Below are 19,574 nucleotides of genomic sequence, written 5' to 3' on the forward strand. Positions count from 1 at the left end.
ATTAAGGTTCTGGAGTGGCCTAGCCAGTCTCCAGACCTAAATCCAATAGAAAATCTTTGGAGGGAGCTGAAACTCTGTGTTGCTCAGCGACAGCCCCGAAACCTGACAGACCTAGAGAAGATCTTTATGGGGGAGTGGGCCAAAATCCCTCCTGCAAACCTGGTGACGAACTACAGGAACCGTTTGACCTCTGTAATTGTTAACAAAGGCTTCTGTACCAAATATTAAAAAATTTTGACTCCGGGCCTCTATTGCTGCTCCTTTTTTTTTTTTTTTTTTTTGCCGCCTGTCCCATTTGGTTCTTTTACCATCAGAATTATTGTCTGAAGGCCAAGAAAGATGCCCAATGGATTAATGGATTTACTATACCAAGATTTATTATACAAAGTGGAACCACCAAGAACACCAAGAACCACCAACGCACCGATGTCTGAGGGTGTCAGCCACCGACAGGGAGAGTGGTGAGGGGAGATAGACCTCCATACCTTGGAGGGCCTGAGATGTCCCTAGAGAGGTGGCGTCTAATACCCGACCTGACATATAGACACAGACAAACATGCACATAGAAATACGAACATCCATTCCCACCCCCATGCACACATACAGGGAGTGCAGAATTATTAGGCAAGTTGTATTTTTGAGGAATAATGTTATTATTGAACAACAACCATGTTCTCAATGAACCCAAAAAACTCATTAATATCAAAGCTGAATGTTTCTGGAAGTAGTTTTTAGTTTGTTTTTAGTTTGAGCTATTTTAGGGGGATATCTGTGTGTGCAGGTGACTATTACTGTGCATAATTATTAGGCAACTCAACAAAAAACAAATGTATACCCATTTCAATTATTTATTTTTACCAGTGACACCAATATAACATCTCCACATTCACAAATATACATTTCTGACATTCAAAAACAAAACAAAAACAAATCAGCGACCAATATAGCCACCTTTCTTTGCAAGGGCACTCAAAAGCCTGCCATCCATGGATTCTGTCAGTGTTTTGATCTGTTCACCATCAACATTGCGTGCAGCAGCAACCACAGCCTCCCAGACACTGTTCAGAGAGGTGTACTGTTTTCCCTCCTTGTAAATCTCACATTTGATGATGGACCACAGGTTCTCAATGGGGTTCAGATCAGGTGAACAAGGAGGCCATGTCATTAGTTTTTCTTCTTTTATACCCTTTCTTGCAGCCACGCTGTGGAGTACTTGGACGCGTGTGATGGAGCATTGTCCTGCATGAAAATCATGTTTTTCTTGAAGGATGCAGACTTCTTCTTGCCTAATAATTCTGCACTCCCTGTATTCAAATACTCAGCACTCACCCATGTGGAGACAGACATAAATAGACACTGTACACACAATCACACTCCACAAACATACTCTCTACCCCAGGTCCAGGTACCCTTGCTTCCAGAGGGGGAAACTGCACCCAGGAGGTTTTACCCTTTTCCCTGGGGTGGAGACAAGCAGTCCGCCCCTGACTCCGCAGTAGCAGGGAGGCCCTACACCCCAGACCCCAATCAGACGGCCAACTTCTCCCCCCGCCCCGACCTACAACAGAGAACGTGGGTGTATGAAGACCCCAAACCTCCCTCCGCCCGCTCATATGTATTGCTTTTGTGTGTGTGTTCTAAGGTCCATTTAAAACCTGGGAGGGCATGGTGCTACCATGTTTTAACCATCCTGAGATGAACTGAAGCCTGTTGGCTAAAAACTACTGTTGAAAGTTAGGTAGATCTAATCCTCCATTATCCTTGGTCTTTTGTAGTGTTTTTAAGCTTGTAGGTGGTCTTTCCAAAGGAATGTAGACATATACGAATCTAGAGATCTGAACCAATCTTGTGATGGTTTAGTCGGGATCACTGAGAATAAATAATTTTTGGTAGTACCATCATTTTTATAGCGGCAACCCTTCCCATGAGTGATATGGGTAGACATTTCCATCTAGCCAGATCGCCTTCTACTTTCTTTAAAAGTGGGATATGGTTTAATTTAGTTAAATCTGTAAGCTTAGGAGAAACATATTACTACCTAAATTGTTATTTTATATTTCCAGATTGCAGTGGTGTAGAAGAAGAATTATGGAAGGAGCAATTAATCGGAAGGACTGTAGATTTTGACCAGTTTATTGAATAATCTGAAACTCTTGCAAAAGAGTTTATCACTGCAATTACCCCAGAGAGTTTGAGTTTTGGAGAAAAAATAACACATCATCCGCATAAAGACTGATTTTATTTTCTACCTTCTTCTCCGAGTGTATTTAAGTCATGTCTTCTGTCATAGTAGTTGCTGGTTCGTCTGCGTCTCTCCGTCCGTTATCCCGCGTATTTCACTGTGCCTCCCTGCATCTTTGTTTCTGGTTAGTTTTGTTAGTTTTGCCCAGTTTAGGTTTTCCTGTTTCACGTTCACCCTCGCCATTTCTGTTTGTATCTACATTTGTTTATTAAACTCACTTGTACCAGAGCTGCCGTCAGTGTTGGGAAGGTTACTTTTAAAATGTATTCCATTACAGATTACATGCCCCAAAATGTATTCTGTAACGTATTCCGTTACGTTACTCAATGAGAGTAACGTATTCTGAATACTTTGGATTACTTAATATATTATCATGCTGTTTACAACTACGTGAATGGACTATTGCTGTGACTTATTACTGTTACTGAAGATCCGCGGCTCCGAACCGTAGTAAAGGGACCTCCGGTTCGTGTCGGGCTTGTAGCTAAACACTAGCTTTACTTTGTTGTGTGGGTCAACTTTGCTTGCGAGAGACAGAGAGAGGCGTTGAAAGGCTGCTCCAACTGAGCTTATTGTTTTGGAGGAAAACACGAACACAGCGTACAGTCGAGTCTTAACAGCTTACTCAAACTGGGCTCATCAGGCTCTCTGTTTGGCTGCAGTGGTTATTATTATATTTACATGCTTCCAGCTCCCGTTTTTGCTCGATGACAGCTCTACTTTTCCTTTTTCTCCCTCCTCGCTCACAGACACATAACGGGTACAGCAGTCCATTCTCCCTGCAGCACGGACTACACTGCCCATCAGGCTGCATGCTTTAGAGCTATACCTATTAGCTTAGCACAACAACAACAACAACAAAAAGGCGCTCTCTCACCCAGGAAACACGCAGAGAGAGAGCGTCACCCTGTAACCATGGCAACCGTAACGCTGCCACCTGGAACAACAGAATGTAGCTGTCAAACAAAACCCAAACAGTCCTTACCCGCAACAATATGAAACAGGGAAGTACCACCGTGTAATCCATTTATTTCAACAAAGTAACTGTATTCTGAATACCACCTTTTTAAACGGTAACTGTAACGGAATACAGTTACTCATATTTTGTATTTTAAATACGTAACGGCGGCACATGTATTCCATTACTCCCCAACACTGGCTGCCGTTTCCTGGGTCCTAAATCATTCACACACGGCTTGCCCTGGCAACCCGTGACAGTACAAACCAGCCACCATGGATCCAGCGGCACTGAATCAGTCCGAGGAGCTCCGGGACGACATCACTTACAATGTGGAGATTCTCCTCGGGCTGTGGTTGGAAAACCCTCCGAAAGAGCTTTGCCGCGCCGTTGAAAGCAGGCTACAACGGCTCTTTTCGGGCCTTCCATGGCTATTGGAATCACTTCCCCCAACCATGCAGGCCTTTCTCCACAACACACCACACCTTCTCTCAGCCATTATTGCCTCGCCGCCCGACCCGCCGGATGTGGTTTTGCCTGGCCTGTCGGAGCCGTCTGTGGGGAGGAAACGACGGTCGGCTAGAGGACTCCGTGCCTGCTGGCTTTGTGATAGCCTCCGCTGGAGGGTCCGATGGACCGCTCCGGCCTTCGTCTCCTGTCTCCGCTGGAGGGTCCAAGGGACCGCTCCGGCCTTCGTCTCCTGTCTCTGCTGGAGGGTCCGAGGGACCGCTACGGCCTTCGTCTCCTGTCGTCGCTGGAGGGTCCAAGGGATCCGTCCAGCCTGCAGCGCCACCACCTGCGGCTGCCACGCCGTCACCTGCAGTGCCACCGTCTCCGGCTTCCACGGCGTCGCCTGCAGCGCCACCGTCTCCGGCTTCCACGCCGTCACCTGCAGCGCCACCGTCTCCGGCTTTCATGCCATCTGGTCCAGCTTCAGAGTCTTCATCCTCGTCTGGTCGAGCTTCATCATCCTCGCCTGCAGCAGCCTCTTCTTCAGCTTCTGCCTCGCCTGGTCCAGCCTCCGTGTCTTCGCCCTCACTGTCGCCTGGTCCAGCCTCCGTGTCTTCATCCTCAGCGTCACCTGGTCCAGCCTCCGTGTCTCCGCCCTCAGCGTCGCCTGGTCCAGCCTCCGTGTCTCTGCCTTCAGCGTCGCCTGGTCCAGCCTCCGTGTCCTAAATCCTTTACACACGGCTTGCCCTGGTAACCCGTGACAGTAAACAAAAATGGCTGGATTTCGAGTCTTTTTACCTTTTCTCAGATGTAATTATATTTTTGGTAATTCCACGCCGGTGGAAACCCAAACAAAACACGCATTAAGATGCTCTGATGCAGGGGTGTCAAACTCATTTTAGTTCAGGGGCCACATGGAGAAAGGTCTATTCTCAAGTGGGCCGGACTGGTAAAATCATTGTATATATATCTGTGAAGGTTCTCAGTCATCCAGGTCATCGTAGTCAAAGGAGCTTGCAAAGAAAAGCGTCTGGACTTCTTTAAGTTGCTTGAAGATGCTTCACCTCTCATCCGAGAAGCTTCTTCAGTTCTAAGGTCAAATGGTGGAGAGTCCCAGATATAAGCCTAGTGGGAGTTTCCCCCCACAGAGGGACAAAAGGACCCCCTGATGATCCTCTAGTCGCCTGAGCCAAGGTGTGAAACTGGGTGTGGGTCCCAATCAGCCAGAGTTTCGGGTGTGTTCATTGTGAAACCTGGCCCCACCTTATCATGCGAATTCCTGAGGTCAGATGGCCCAGGATGTGAGTGGGCGTTAAGGCGTCTGGGAAGGGATCTCAAAACTGGATTACAGATGGCGGAGAGTTGGTGTCGTAAACCCCCGCCTCTGTTCAAAGATGGTCGCTCACAGTGGACATAGATGGCTTCTTTCACTCCTCTTTCAAACCATCTGTCCTCTCTGTCCAAAATGTGAACATTGGCATCCTCGAAGGCCTGAAGGAAAAAAGAAGGAACACACACATGTAAAGGAAGCACTCAAAACGTGCGGCTATCCTAAATGGGCGTTCTTAAAGTCAGCAAAGAGGCAGAGAAAAGAAGACCAGACACCAGCGAGGGAGGATAAGAAGGACAGGCGCAACAACATTGTCATCCCCTATGTAGCCGGTGTATCAGAAAAACGCAGGAGAGTTTTCTCCAAGCATGACATCCCAGTGTACTTCAGACCCAGCAACACGCTCAGACAAAAACTGGTTCACCCGAAAGACAAAACCCCAAAACACAAACTTAACAATGTGGTGTATGCTGTACAGTGCAGCGAGGAATGCCCAGACCTCTACATTGGAGAGACCAAACAGCCACTTCACAAGCGCATGGCACAACACAGAAGAGCCACCTCCACAGGACAAGACTCAGCAGTCCATCTGCATCTAAAGGTCAAAGGACACTCTTTCGAGGATGCCAATGTTCACATTTTGGACAGAGAGGACAGATGGTTTGAAAGAGGAGTGAAAGAAGCCATCTATGTCCACTGTGAGCGACCATCTTTGAACAGAGGCGGGGGTTTACGACACCAACTCTCCGCCATCTGTAATCCAGTTTTGAGATCCCTTCCCAGACGCCTTAACGCCCACTCACATCCTGGGCCATCTGACCTCAGGAATGATAAGGTGGGGCCAGGTTTCACAATGAACTCACCCGAAACTCTGGCTGATTGGGACCCACACCCAGTTTCCCACCTTGGCTCAGGCAATTAGAGGATCATCAGGGGGTCCTTTTGTCCCTCTGTGGGGGGAAACTCCCACTAGGTTTATATCTGGGACTCTCCACCATTTGACCTTAGAACTGAAGAAGCTTCTCGGATGAGAGGTGAAACGTCTTCAAGCAACTTAAAGAAGTCCAGACGCTTTTCTTTGCAAGCTCCTTTGACCATTGTATATATAACTTAAAAACAACAACTTCAGATTGTTTTCTTTGTTTTAATACAATCAACATAAAAATAAAGCTAGAGCCTGTGGACGGTATGTTCAAAATAGTACAGGCACAACATAGCTATTAATCATAAAACATCTCAAGTTATTTGAAAATTCTGAGGACAAAGAACACACAAGCACACAGTGCCTCAGTGATTCACAGAACTGTTTCACAGATCACAGAACTACATCAGAGTGTCACTTCGCAGGCAGCAATGTAGATAAAAATAATGAAATGCTGTTCCCCAAACAAGTACAAGAACCACTTCCGTGAATAAATAGGAGGATGACCATTTTTCTTGGAACACTCTGCACTCTGCATCCACTTTTCTCTTTTTTGACAGAGACATATTGGGGCAATGAGGGTGCCAAAGCACATCAGGTTTAAATTTCACAGGCAAAACAAAGTAGCTCACAATTGCTATTGCGCCATCCAATGGACACAATTTGAACAGCAGTTTCTTTATTGAAAAATTGCTGCTCATTTTTATACTTTACAAAATCATCTCACGGGCCGGATTAAACCTGCTTGCGGGCCTGATCTGGCCCGCTGACCGTACGTTTGACACCCCTGCTCTAATGTCTGTGTCTCAGTCTCACGGCCCATGTTACCTCTACTTGCGGCCGCATAATGACCAGACAAAATATTTTTAAAAAATTATTATTCAAAAAATGGTCAAAGGAGCTTGCAAAGACAAGCATCTGGACTTCTTTAAGTTGCTTGAAAACGTTTCACCTCTCATCCGAGAAGCTTCTTCAGTTCTAAGGTCAAATGGTGGAGAGTCCCAGATATAAACCTAGTGGGAGTTTCCCCCCACAGAGGGACAAAAGGACCCCCTGATGATCCTCTAATCGCCTGAGCCAAGGTGTGAAACTGGGCGTGGGTCCCAATCAGCTAGAGTTTCGGGTGAGTTCATTGTGAAACCTGGCCCCACCTTATCATGCGAATTCCTGAGGTCAGATGGCCCAGGATGTGAGTGGGCGTTAAGGCGTCTGGGAAGGGAACTCAAAACTGGATTATAGATGGCAGAGAGTTGGTGTCGTAAACCCCCGCCTCTGTTCAAAGATGGTCGCTCACAGTGGACATAGATGCTTCTTTCACTCCTCTTTCAAACCATCTGTCCTCTCTGTCCAAAATGTGAACATTGGCATCCTCGAAAGAGTGACCTTTATACTTAAGATGCAGATGGAATGAATGAATGAATGAATGAATGAATGCTTTATTGGCCATATGCAGGTTGCCCCACAGAGGAATAGGACCCCCCCCCCCCCCCCCGACTTACACACACAACAACAAGACAACACAAGGGAATACAGTCGGAGACCGGCAGCGTTGGGAGAATAACACTGAAAAAATTACACAACATTGGGAAAAGTACAAGAGGAAAAAAAGAGACCTCTTCACACGCTGGGCAACCTATGGGAGGACAGCATGAGAACAGGAAACAAAAAAACTCCTCTGCACAGAGAGCACATTAATGTCCACATCACAACATCAGAGCACATGACAAGCCACAGGGGATGGATAGGGGGGTGGGGGGTGATTCGAAGGAACACAGCAGTCGTCCTGCACCATGCTATCATTTCAGCGCGGCACGCAGACCCGCTGCCTTCCCCCGCAGGAACAAGCATCGAAGGCGTTTGGAAGGGAGGGGGATGAGTGCGTGCTTATCAGTGTAAGTGTATGTGTGTGCGTGTCCATAGTTCAGCTGAGACAGTGTCCTTCGCTGTATCAGGCTAAGTAAACAGTCCTCCAGCCGATCCAGGTGTCCTTCATGGGATGGGAAGAATAGTCATCACACAGTCGTTATCAGGGAGTTGTTTTGGTGGGCTCCAGCCTTGGGCCTAGCAGCTGGCGCCGTGGTGTCCAAATGTTGAATATTGTTGATTTCTCCTTTATGCGAGCAGCGAATTTAGCACTCTGACACTGGGGCCTCGATTTCCCGTTGGAGCGCTGCGAGCCTCCCCATGATGGTATCAAGCTTCTGTTCCGTGGTGTTGTCATTCTTTTGGTTCTGAGACCCCACAGCTGCAGTGAGCCGTTCTGCGATGTTATCCAACTTTCGCTCAAGGGTGTTATTGTGAGCAGGCCCCTCTCTGATGTATCCCATCATACGCTCAATGGTGTTAGTTTGAGTCTTCACGGCAGCTGTAAGCGTCTCCAAGGTGTTAACCATGCTGCGTTCGGTGTGGGAGGCCGCGCCTCGTCCCATCGCTTCAATTCCAGCGGTCAGCTTAGGGGGAGTTTGAACAGCTGGTTCCGCTCTCTTATTTCTCCGATAAGTCAGGGCCAAGCCAGCTCCGATCAGCAAGAACCCTGTTATCATGGCAAGAACCCTGTTATCATGGTTCCGAATAGACTGCTGAGTCTTGTCTTCCCTGGTGAACTTGATGTTTTTATCCACAGCGTTAATGTGCGCAGTGAAGGATTCCACTTCTTGTGTCTTGATTTTGACCCAGGTGTCGTCCACATATCTGTACCAGTGGCTGGGTACTCTTACTTTAAAAGAGCCAAGAGCCTTCCTTTCCACTTCCTCCATGTAAAGGTTGGCTACAATAGGTGACACGGGGGAGCCCATGGCACAGCCATGTTTTTGTCTGTAGAAGCCTTCGTTGTATTTGAAGTATGTAGTGGTGAGGCAGAGGTCTAACAGTGTGCAGATCTGATCGGGTGTGAAGTTGGTCCTGTCCTCCAAGGAGCTGTCTTCTTGTAGTCGTTTTCTGACAGTCTCCACGGCCTCCGTGGTGGGTATGCAGGTGAAGAGAGAGACTACATCAAAGGACACCATGGTTTCATCTGGATCCAGGGTAAGTTTCTGGACCTTGTCGGTGAAGTCGGTGGTGTTCCCCATGAGAGGAGCAAGGATGGTAGCAAGGTGTTTAGCAATGTTATAAGTGGCTGAGTTTATGCTACTGACTATGGGTCTGAGTGGGACAGCTTCCTTGTGGATTTTAGGAAGTCCATAGATGCAGGGTATGGCATCCCCTGGGTAAAGGCGGTGATATGTGAGGCGGTCAATGATTTTGTCCTTTTCAAAGTCTTGAAGGCAAGCTATAACTTTCTTTTTGTAGCTGCTTGTGGGGTCTCGCTTTAAGGCTTCGTAGGTATTGTTGTCACTGAGGAGAGTAGTGATCTTTGTGTGGTAATCTGTAGTGTTTAGGACCACGGTGCATCTTCCCTTATCAGCTGGTAAAACAGTGATGTTGTGGTCTTTGCTCAGGGAAGCGACGGCCTTCTTTTCCTGTATTGTGAGGTTGGATGGAGGGACTTTGGCACTGGAGAGTGTGGCTGAGACTTTCATCCTGATTTGCTCTGCTTCTGACGGTGATAATTTATTAATCCGTATGGCAGATTCTGTGGCTGTGATGAGGTCCACTATGGGCAACTGTTGCGAGGAAATGGCAAAATTGAGTCCTTTGGCTAATACTCTCTTTTCAGGTTCAGTGAGAATCCTGTCTGAAAAGTTCTTAACCCATTTCTCCTGACTGTCTTCAGGTGTGTTTTCTTCTCCGGGTTGTGTAGATTCAGAATGAGGAGTGTGTGTTTTTGAAAGCAAGGTGTGAAATTTCCTGCGTTGTCTTTCTTTTCCTTTAGAGTGTTGGGCCCGCTATTCAAAAAATGATTTAATATGAAGGCAATAGGCAGAGTGTTACAGGCATCACCCTAAAGAATGTAGCCTGGTGGGCAGTGTAGTCTGTGCTGCAGGGCGAATGGACTGCCATACCTGTTATGTGTCTGTGAGCGAGGGAGGGAGAAACTCGACTGTACGCTGTGTTCATGTTTTCCTCTGAAACAATAAGCTCCATTGGAGCAGCCTTTCAACGCCTCTCTCTGTCTCTCGCTAGCAAAGTGACCCAGACAACAAAGTAAAGCTAGTTTTCGACGTATTAGCCAGAGGTCCCTTTACTACGGTTCGGAGCCGCGGACCTGTTTTATATACGCGCGCTGAATAGTTTTCTACACGAGATCGCTGCAAAAAGTGCAGCCTTACCTAATGTCCACCTACTGTTACTCATTATATTAAGATTTAAACATCTGGTTGGTGTTGGTGTGGAGAGTAACCTTCAGTAATAGTAATAAATCACAGCAATAGGACATTCATGTAGTTGTAAACAGCATGATAATATATTAAGTAATTCAAAGATTCAGAATACGTTACTCTCATTGAGTAACATAACAGAATATGTTACAAAATACATTTTGGAGCATGTAATCTGTAATCTGTAGTGGAATACATTTTAAAAGTAACCTTCCCAACACTGGTTATATACATGGATGGTAAAGACAGCATAACCCTTTCTTGGCTAAATAAGAGAGCATTGCAATGATTTCCATCTAACTGTCTTGGTTTGACTATCATTATGAGTTGAGAGAATTTCACAAGGACTAGATATTCGTTATCGCAGGTCCTTCCTCCCAGCAGCCGTTAGACTTTGTAACCATCACTGCTCACAACAAACACAATAAATCGTTTACATCCCTGCTGGCATTTGCACAGTTTTTCCATTTTCTTTAAAAGTATGTTGTTGTTGTTTTAAGCACAAATATACAGCACATTTATTACATTGAAAAAATTATCTGATTATGCTATTTTTAATAACTGTACAGTCTCTTACTTCTTGTTTTTAATTTAATATTCTTCACTTTTTTTGCATGCTCCATCTGCCTGTCACTTTACTGCCGGAACACCTGAATTTCCCCAGTGAGGGACAATAAAGGATATTTCTATTCTATTCTAGTCTTTGTATTACCACTTACTCCATTAGCGATCTACTTATCCTTTTGTCAACATGTAATTTTGGTCTGAAGATGTGATAAGTGTGCCTGACAGATATATTGTTCACTTATCTCCAATCAGAAAATTGAATCTAAATAAGATTCTCTTTTCACGACCTTTTTTCCTATTTGTGCCGAGTATGATGTAGGGGACTGCACAGTGAAAGTCTTGTCATAGATGTTCTTTAATTAAATGAAAGTCTCTTTTCTTACCCAGATTATGCATTAGCAGGTTGCTTCATCACTGACAGCAGGGCTCCCCTCCTGCTTTGCTAAGATTTTTATGAAAGAGTTTAGGTGGGTGTAGTAGAAAGGACCGGCAGCACACAGTGTCACCAGTACATGCATGTCTTTATTTACAATGCATTGATTTATTATATGTATGTGTATATATATATGTGTGTGTATATATATATATATATATATATGTGTGTGTGTATATATATGTGTGTGTATATATATATATATATATATATATATATATATATATATATATATATATATATATATATATATATATATATATATATATATATTAGGGGTGCAACGATACACAAAATTCACGGTTCGGTTCGGTTCGATACTTTGGTGTCACGGTTCGATATTTTTTCGATACAAAAAAAATGTTCATGCCTTTTTAATTTGTCATTTATTAAAATTATAAATATATATTTTAACTCAAAAGTACAGTTTTTAAATTTAACCCTAACCCTTGTGCTTGGTTTTTATTTTGACAGCGAATGCGCACCTGCGGACCACTTATGTGCAGCCCTGGTTATATAGCTCGTCATATTGCAGCAACAGAAATTCTTTTGTCCATGAAACCATAAAGCTGCACTTTCTTTTTGCCTTATAGTCTGATTTGTCATAACTTCTCCGTTTTGTGGTAAGCTTTTCTTTGGCTGTCACTTCTTCACCCCGACCTGTCTTATTTGGCTCAGCAGAACTAAAATATATATACTGCTACTTTTACACACGGACTCACATAAGCTCAGCGATTCTCTGCGCGATCAACCTCTCACATGTTTAAGCTTGCTGCAGGAGATTTCACTTGTCATGTTTGCATAGTAAGCTAACGATTAATAAGACGATGTCAGAGGAATTGGTGCACAAATTATCATCACTCACAGATCAGTGCTGTCGCTCTCTATACACAGTTCGCGCGATTGCAAAGTGAAAGCAAAAAAACAAGCGCAAATTCAAACGCGATTTCAATATGTCACATATTGACAGTGGCTCACCGATGCCAATGACATAATTACCCAGCTACATTTCTGAAAGAATGCAAAAGCATTGACATATATTTTTCCTACAATAGCCCGACGGGCAGGGAAGAGATAGATTTTGGTAGCCCGACTGAAAAAAATCGCTAGCCCCAGGACGTCGGGCTAGCGATTTTGCGAGCCCTGTATCTGATTGAGGAATCACTCATCTTTGGAAAAGAGAGTTTATTACAGAGAAATGTCTCTTTCCAAAATAAAAGCTATACTATCCGTTTCTTCTGGGCTATATTCTCAGCAGCATAAGGAGAATCATGTGCTAACAGCTGTCTAAATGACTCGGCTAAAGTTAGTAGCATGCTTGTTGTTTTTGTCTTTGCACTAGGATGATGTCGGCGTAAATGTGCAGTCATATTCGTTGTGTTCCCACTAGTGCTTTCAGGTTAATCTCGTTGAAATGACCTTAACGCCACAACACGGCAAATCTCCGTTAACGAGCTACCGCCGATCGCCCCGTGCATGGGGCTAGACGGCCAACACGTTAACGAGCTAACTGCGCTAACACACTAGTTCACACCCATGTAATTAAGCATTGCGTGGCACATCCAACATACTGTTTTACTTTAGTCCATGACTCGCTTACCTTCAGGGTCATACGTCACATGAAAACCAAAATAATTCCAAACTCCAGATCTGAATGAGAGTGGGGGAGGTCCATGTTAAAAGGAGAGCTTAACTTCTGTCTCGCTAGCTTGCCCTGCGCTCTTCCTTCTGACTATGCCAGAGGTGGGACCAAGTCATTGTTTTGCAAGTCTCAAGTAAGTCTCAAGTCTTTATCCTCAAGTCTCAAGTCAAGTCTCAAGTAATGTCAGGCAAGTCAGAGTCGAGTCTCAAGTCACTGGTGTAAAAGTCCGAGTCAAGTCACAAGTCTGAAATTTTGAATTTCAAGTCCTTTCGAGTCTTTAAAAAAAAAAAAAAGAAAAAAGTATGTTGCAGTTATGCTAAATGTAAATATTAGACCATGTAATTTTTAAATCTGTGTTTTTCTCAACACATGACAAAATAGTGAACTTAGAAAATATACACAAATTGTGAAATTGCACCTCTTTAAAATGCAGCTCAATTAAACCTAGCTCCAAGAATAATTTTCACCGACAGTTCTGAGATAAGCTGCATGTTATTCTTGGATGCGGTTGTAGGACCGGTGTTGTGCCAAAAAGTGATTGTCTGCCAAAAACTGATTTCCGGTATTTGCCAAAAAGCGATTGCTCATATTTAAAGTGCTATAAGTAACTTGTTGGGCTATAATATGTTAAACATATGTCAAATGCATCCCTTATGGATGACATAAAGTCATCTTGAGCCACAAACAACATTCGTGTAGCAAGATACAAGCCGCAATCAGTTTTTGGCAGCGACTTTTATATAACCTTTATTTATGCAGTAAAAAAAATCTCATTAACATTAAAAATGTATTTTGTAAGAGTAAGTTGGCCAAGAGCACAGCAGAAATGGCAGCAAATATTACAATAGTTCTGTAAAAAGATTTTAAGTGGGGATAAAGGACCGGATTGGTTATAATGTAAGTACAAGTTGTAAAGATACTTAAAAAACAGATAATTTTTTAATTCTTTATGTAACCCCTTTGTATCCCCTGTTCACCGAAGTCTATTTACGAACATACGTAAAGATATTACACATAAAAAATACACAGAAACACTGGAAATCACTTTTTGGCAGACAATCACTTTTTGGCACAACACCGGCTTTAAAATCGCATGACAAAAATATCATATACATTAAAAAAACTGCATCACCAACGTAGCCTGGACAACATTTGCTAGTTAGATGAAGTCAGCTATCTCATCGTAGCATATTTATATGCATATTTATAATTATACGCTTCTTGGAGTGAGTGCATACACTCGTGAAGTTTAGTAACTTCCGGTCACTGCAACAAGCCCAGGTACAGTTTACCGACAGATGGGTGCAGGACCTTGAAATGCACCGTGTAGAAAGTAAAGACCATCGTACGTATCATAAGTTTACCAGTCTCACAAATCGTCGTCATAAATACACAATCGTTAACCGTTTATTAATATAACCTTTGAGCTTAACGGTAATTAATTAGTAGTGGAAATAATTTCTGGTAGCATCACAGAAATGTAGCAGTGACAATAATATTGTATGCTGTAATCGCACTGGACAATTAGTGATACAAAAAACCTGTTTTATTCTGTGAATAAAAGTATATGTTTTTGTCAATGTACCATAATAACAGAAGCGAAACGCAATATTGTGTCAGGACAATTCACTATTTATGCACAATAAATAAAGGAGCATAGCGCGACCATTTCTGTTCAGCGCCAGACTTGCTTGTAACCTATATCACCAATTATGTTATGAAAATGACGCATTAACTACAACAGCAGACTGACCTTTGTGTAAATGCTTGGAGCAGACTAACCTGTGAGCTGGAGTGTTCTGGGACGTTATATTTGATCTTTGAATGGCTGCAATCCAGTCGCGTCTTTGTTACTTCGGAAACATGGCTCGAACAATTTCTCTTCAACGACGTAATCCGATAACAACCGATCTCTTTACCCGTCGGCTTCCCGTGGCTGTCATGCGACCGGCTATTGCAGTTAATAATACAACAGCTTCTTGACATTTTTGTGTTTCTTTTTATCGCTGTGTGACTGATTTCAATTGAAAGCCTGCGTGCGCTAGTACCGCTTGCCACGAGTTCCCAGAATCCTTTGCGGTTCTACCCGTGAATGACGTCACATTTTCAATCTCTATATAATATGCATGTTAAATTTTATATTTGGGGTAAAATATCAAGTCTTTTCAAGTAAACCGGTTCAAGTCCAATTCAAGTCCCAAGTCATTGGTGTAAAAGTCCAAGTCAAGTCACAAGTCTTAGAACATTTTTTCAAGTCAAGTCTAAAGTCATAAAATTAATGACTCGAGTCTGACTCGAGTCCAAGTCATGTGACTCGAGTCCACACCTCTGGACTATGCTGTCTGTGTTGAGCGCTCAGTGGATCTGCGCTCGACAGTGCAGCCTAGGCGGAGTAGTCGAACGCAGATTCACTGAGCGCTCAACACAGACAGCATCGTCAGAAGGAAAGTTGATAAAATAAATTACAAATATTGTATTGTTCGATACATATGCGTACCGAACCGAAAGCACTGTATCGAACGGTTCAATATCGATACGAATATCGTTGCACCCCTAATATATATATATATATACACACACACACACATATATATATATATATATATATATATATATATATATATATGTGTGTGTGTGTATATATATATATATATATGATAGATTCCTTGCTATTACTGCCCCTAGTATGAATTTCAGAAGTGGACCATTGGGATTGGTAAGGAAATACACATCTTGTAGAAAAATGCAGCCAGTTCATTTAAATAATGGTCATCAGTGTATCAGGAGCAAATAAGTGGGTGAAAACAAACCAATGAAACTTGCTAACCAAAGTAATAAGGGTTAATAATGCATATTATTATTTGTGTCTTCCTGTGCTGAAACAGAAAGGAAATTCAGATCAGTGAACAGCAGCTGAGGGATCACTGACCTCCCAACAATACAACAGATGCTCTTATATCAGGATTAGTGTGTGGATCAATGTGTAAATTGGAGTGATCTTTGGATCAATCCAACAACACAGGAGGAACGCATTATTTATTCAAAGGAGGGCTGATTTATTATAAATTATTCCACTAAAAAAAAAAAAGAATATAAACTGAATTCTAAGTGTTACCGTTGACATGTTGCAGAACATATACTTACTGTCAGATCCTGAACCACACATGCATTAATGAATGCATGTGCCACCTTAAACGTACACATCAGGCTGCTCCAGCATATTTAAGTCATTATTACATATTGTGGGATTCAGAAATTGATTGAACACATTATGCATGTCTCCGAGTTAATATCAGTATATTAATGGACATTTTCACTGGTATGTAACAATATTAGACAGCATAAAAAGAAAGTGGCTTTGTGTGTGTGCTCTGTTCAAAAAAGAACATGAGTCACCATGAAACCTATTCTGGCTGTTTGTAATAAACAATAAAAAGACGTATCTTTCACTGCCTACAATTCTCCACTTTAACTTCAGTTAAGTTCAGCTCTGTTTTATCAGACTAGCAGTATTAATGAGGACCAGAAATATATGGAGCTCAGCTCTGAACGTGCACTCAGAGAATAGCTAAGCCGAGGTTTGGCCCTGTGTGTACACTACCACAACTACACAACTACCACATCTGGAGCAAACAAAGTTAAACTTAGCGGTAAATCTTATGCCACAGTACATCCCACTTATCATTAATCAACAAATACTCAAATACCTACAAATCAACACACAAAATAGAACCAAACAAAATGTGAGAAAATTACAGCTGGAAAATTGCCTTTCAGTTACAAAGCAGACTCTGGTAGAGCCCACAAAAAGAGGGCTCTGCCTGGGACAGACCATAAATACAGCCAGTGAACAGAAGCTTTGTTTAGTGTGATGTTACTGACAACCTGCTGCACCTGCATTTCTTCCAGGCCTGGCAGTCAGTGACACATGGCGACTCTACGCTTCGGACAGCATCTCATCAAGCTCTCGGCTGTGTTCCTGCAGACTGAGCTGTCCTTCGCACTGGTCAACAGGAAGCCTGTGGTGCCCGGACGTATCTTTTCATTACTTACAGGTTAGAGGTGTTTAGCTTTGTGTGCTGCAGTGCGGGTTTGTTTCTTAGCACCTTTCAGAGCCTTCTTTCCCTGGGGCTGTCCACACACTTTGTTGTGTTAGCTTTATTAGAGCGATGGACAAAGACACTGTTTTTTCTTTTTCTTCTGTGAAAAAGGTGCCTTTACGGCTTGCACCACAACATTAATGAAAATGATTTTAATCCAGACAACTGGCACTCCTCATGTAAAGTTTTAAAATTTTACTTAATTACAGTAACAAAGTATTTTTCAAAGTATTTGTACTTTGCTCCTTCCCACCTCTGAGTATGACACCAGTATGCATGTCTGAAACATCCACACAAGTCTCTTTAAGCATGTCCCTGTCTGTAGAGTCGTAACATTCCTGCAGAGCACAGATTGTTACTTTCCTGGGACTGCGAACCAGTGCTTTGAGTTTTGTACTATCATTGATCTCTAATTTCATCAAACGTTTTCACAGCTGGTCTCTTGATTTTGGTTTGCAGTACAGAGGTAACTCGCTATAACGTGGTTCACCTTTCGCAGCCTCGCTGTTTTGTGGATTTATTTTTTTTGTGCAATTTTGCATGCTTTTGTTTGTTTGTTTGTTTTTTACAGCGCATTGTGTTCTGCGTCCTGATTGGCTGTGGAGCATTGTCAATCAATCTCCTCCATGCCGTGTCTCTTGTACAGGGTACAGGGTGCGTTCAGGTTGTCAAATTTACATAAATCTGTGATTGCTAGCAGTGTGATTCTGAAGTGCTGTACTGTATGTTTGTAAGTTTTCTCCCCAACAAACAACAATGTTGACGAATCGTTTTGCACTGTCTAAGGCAACCGTGGGGCCCTTTGGTTTCTATAATACTGGACTACAAAAACTTTACGGTTTGAACTTTGAGAGTTTAAACCTGCGACAGACTGGCGACCTGTCCAGGGTGTACCCCGCCTCTCGCCCTATGACAGCTGGGATAGGCTCCAGCGCCCCCCGCGACCCTGAAAAGGATAAGCGGAAGTGAACGGATGGATGGATGGAGTTTAAACAAGAGAGAAAAATTTGAAAATGTTCCTGCCTGTCTGAGAAAAGTGTATAAAGTCTGTAGTGACGGGTTTTACAGCCTTAAAACATCTATAATAATTGTAAAAAAACGCTGTCATCAGTGCCTGCCCTTGGGTCGGGGCAGTTAAAAAGCATGGTTCCATGACAGTTACTACTGAGTACCAATCCTGTAAATCGTTGCATTTTACATTTTCTAATTTATCTCAATGAAGAATTTGGCCACTTTCAGACTAGCCTCACTAATCTGAAATTCTGAAAGTAGAAATTCTGGAATAAGAACAATATTTTGTATTTGTTCACTTAAAACTGGATCATAAATGAATTTTTACATTTTGCCTGAGTTGTCAGTAGCTGTTCAGCTCATCACCTTGCACGGTGATGAGCAGAAGGTACTTGAAAGTACATCAGGTGGAAATGGCTATCGTACATGAAGCCTCTGGGCATCTCCAACTTTCAGTTGATGCTTTGAATTAGCGTGTTAGCATTCTATCTTTAATTGCTGACTTCCTGTTCATTAGCTGTCAGTAGCAGATGCACTTCTGAGTGCTTTCACCAAATATTTATAAATGAATGGATATGAAACCTATTTCGATTCAGTATAGAAACCTGTAAAAAATAAACATGCGTATTCTCTTCTTTCCTGTCCTTATGAGACAAACATGGTGGTGTTGGTCTGCAGAATCTGATAATATAAAACTGTGTGTAAGGGTTTGTACACTAGTATTGTAAAACTGAACATAGTCACTCATCAATGCCGAAAGTATGCTATTTAATTTCTGTCTTAGCATGAAAGAAACAGCAAAGACACAAGGAGTAGAGATAGAGAAGGTAGATGAGTTACCTACCCAGGGTTGACCTACCAAAGCCACAGACACAAGAGCACAAGAGAGGTGAGGAAACATGGAGACGGGTCTTAGGGGTGATCTGTGACAGAAGGATAGCAGCAAGAGAGAAAGGAAAGGTTTACAAGATGGCAGTGAGAGCTGCTGTCGTGTATGGTTTGTATGTATCGATTTCCTGATTCGAATCGATTTTAGTTTGAATAATGCGATATTAATCCAATTTTTAAATATAAATGTTACTCAGAATATTATGACATATAGATTTGATAATTTCATAATATATAGCTATCTATGGATGGTTCCACACAAACTTAATTCATTATTTAACAATACAGGAAACCAGCATGTAAAGGTTGTAATTTCACTGGTGGAAGATGAGTCACAGTAGACTGACAAAGAAATATTAATGGACCAAAGGACAAAACACAGAGAAATGGACACAGTAACAGGAAGAGATAAACACAGAGACAAGAACTAAAGACAGGAACTTGACAAGACAGAGAACACAGAACGCCACATTGACAGACGACACAGAGACATGACAACGGGGACTTGAGTAGAGAGACTGAAGGTAAAAAAAACGTGGAGAGACTCATGACAGGACACGGAGGTGAGAGTAGGACAGAGTGGACACAAATGGGAACTAACACCAAAAGGAACAAAGAACTAAAGATAATTAATTCAGAAAAACATAAATGATTTCCTACTTTCAAAGAAAGTCCTGAACAGAAATGCAAAATGTTGGAATCAAAGACCCAAGGTCACTGTTAGCACTCCGTGCCAGATTGTCCTGAGGAGTCGTGAAAACAGGATGGCTAGTAG

At 42.8% G+C, this 19,574-nt stretch overlaps 1 protein-coding gene across 1 annotated transcript in view; it reads left to right on the plus strand.

The window, feature by feature from the left end:
• The first annotated feature begins 16,709 nt into the window (after positions 1-16,709).
• Positions 16,710-19,574, plus strand: part of fhit (fragile histidine triad diadenosine triphosphatase) — a 136,446-nt gene continuing 133,581 nt past the window's right edge. Inside the window, exon 1 of the mRNA XM_026169196.1 lies at positions 16,710-16,834. Within this exon, the coding sequence (XP_026024981.1) occupies positions 16,729-16,834 (106 nt within the window). The 5' untranslated portion in view covers positions 16,710-16,728. The remainder of the gene's footprint in view (positions 16,835-19,574) is intronic.

This window comes from Astatotilapia calliptera, chromosome 5, assembly GCF_900246225.1.
Source record: "Astatotilapia calliptera chromosome 5, fAstCal1.2, whole genome shotgun sequence".
Taxonomy (NCBI): Eukaryota; Metazoa; Chordata; class Actinopteri; order Cichliformes; family Cichlidae; genus Astatotilapia; species Astatotilapia calliptera.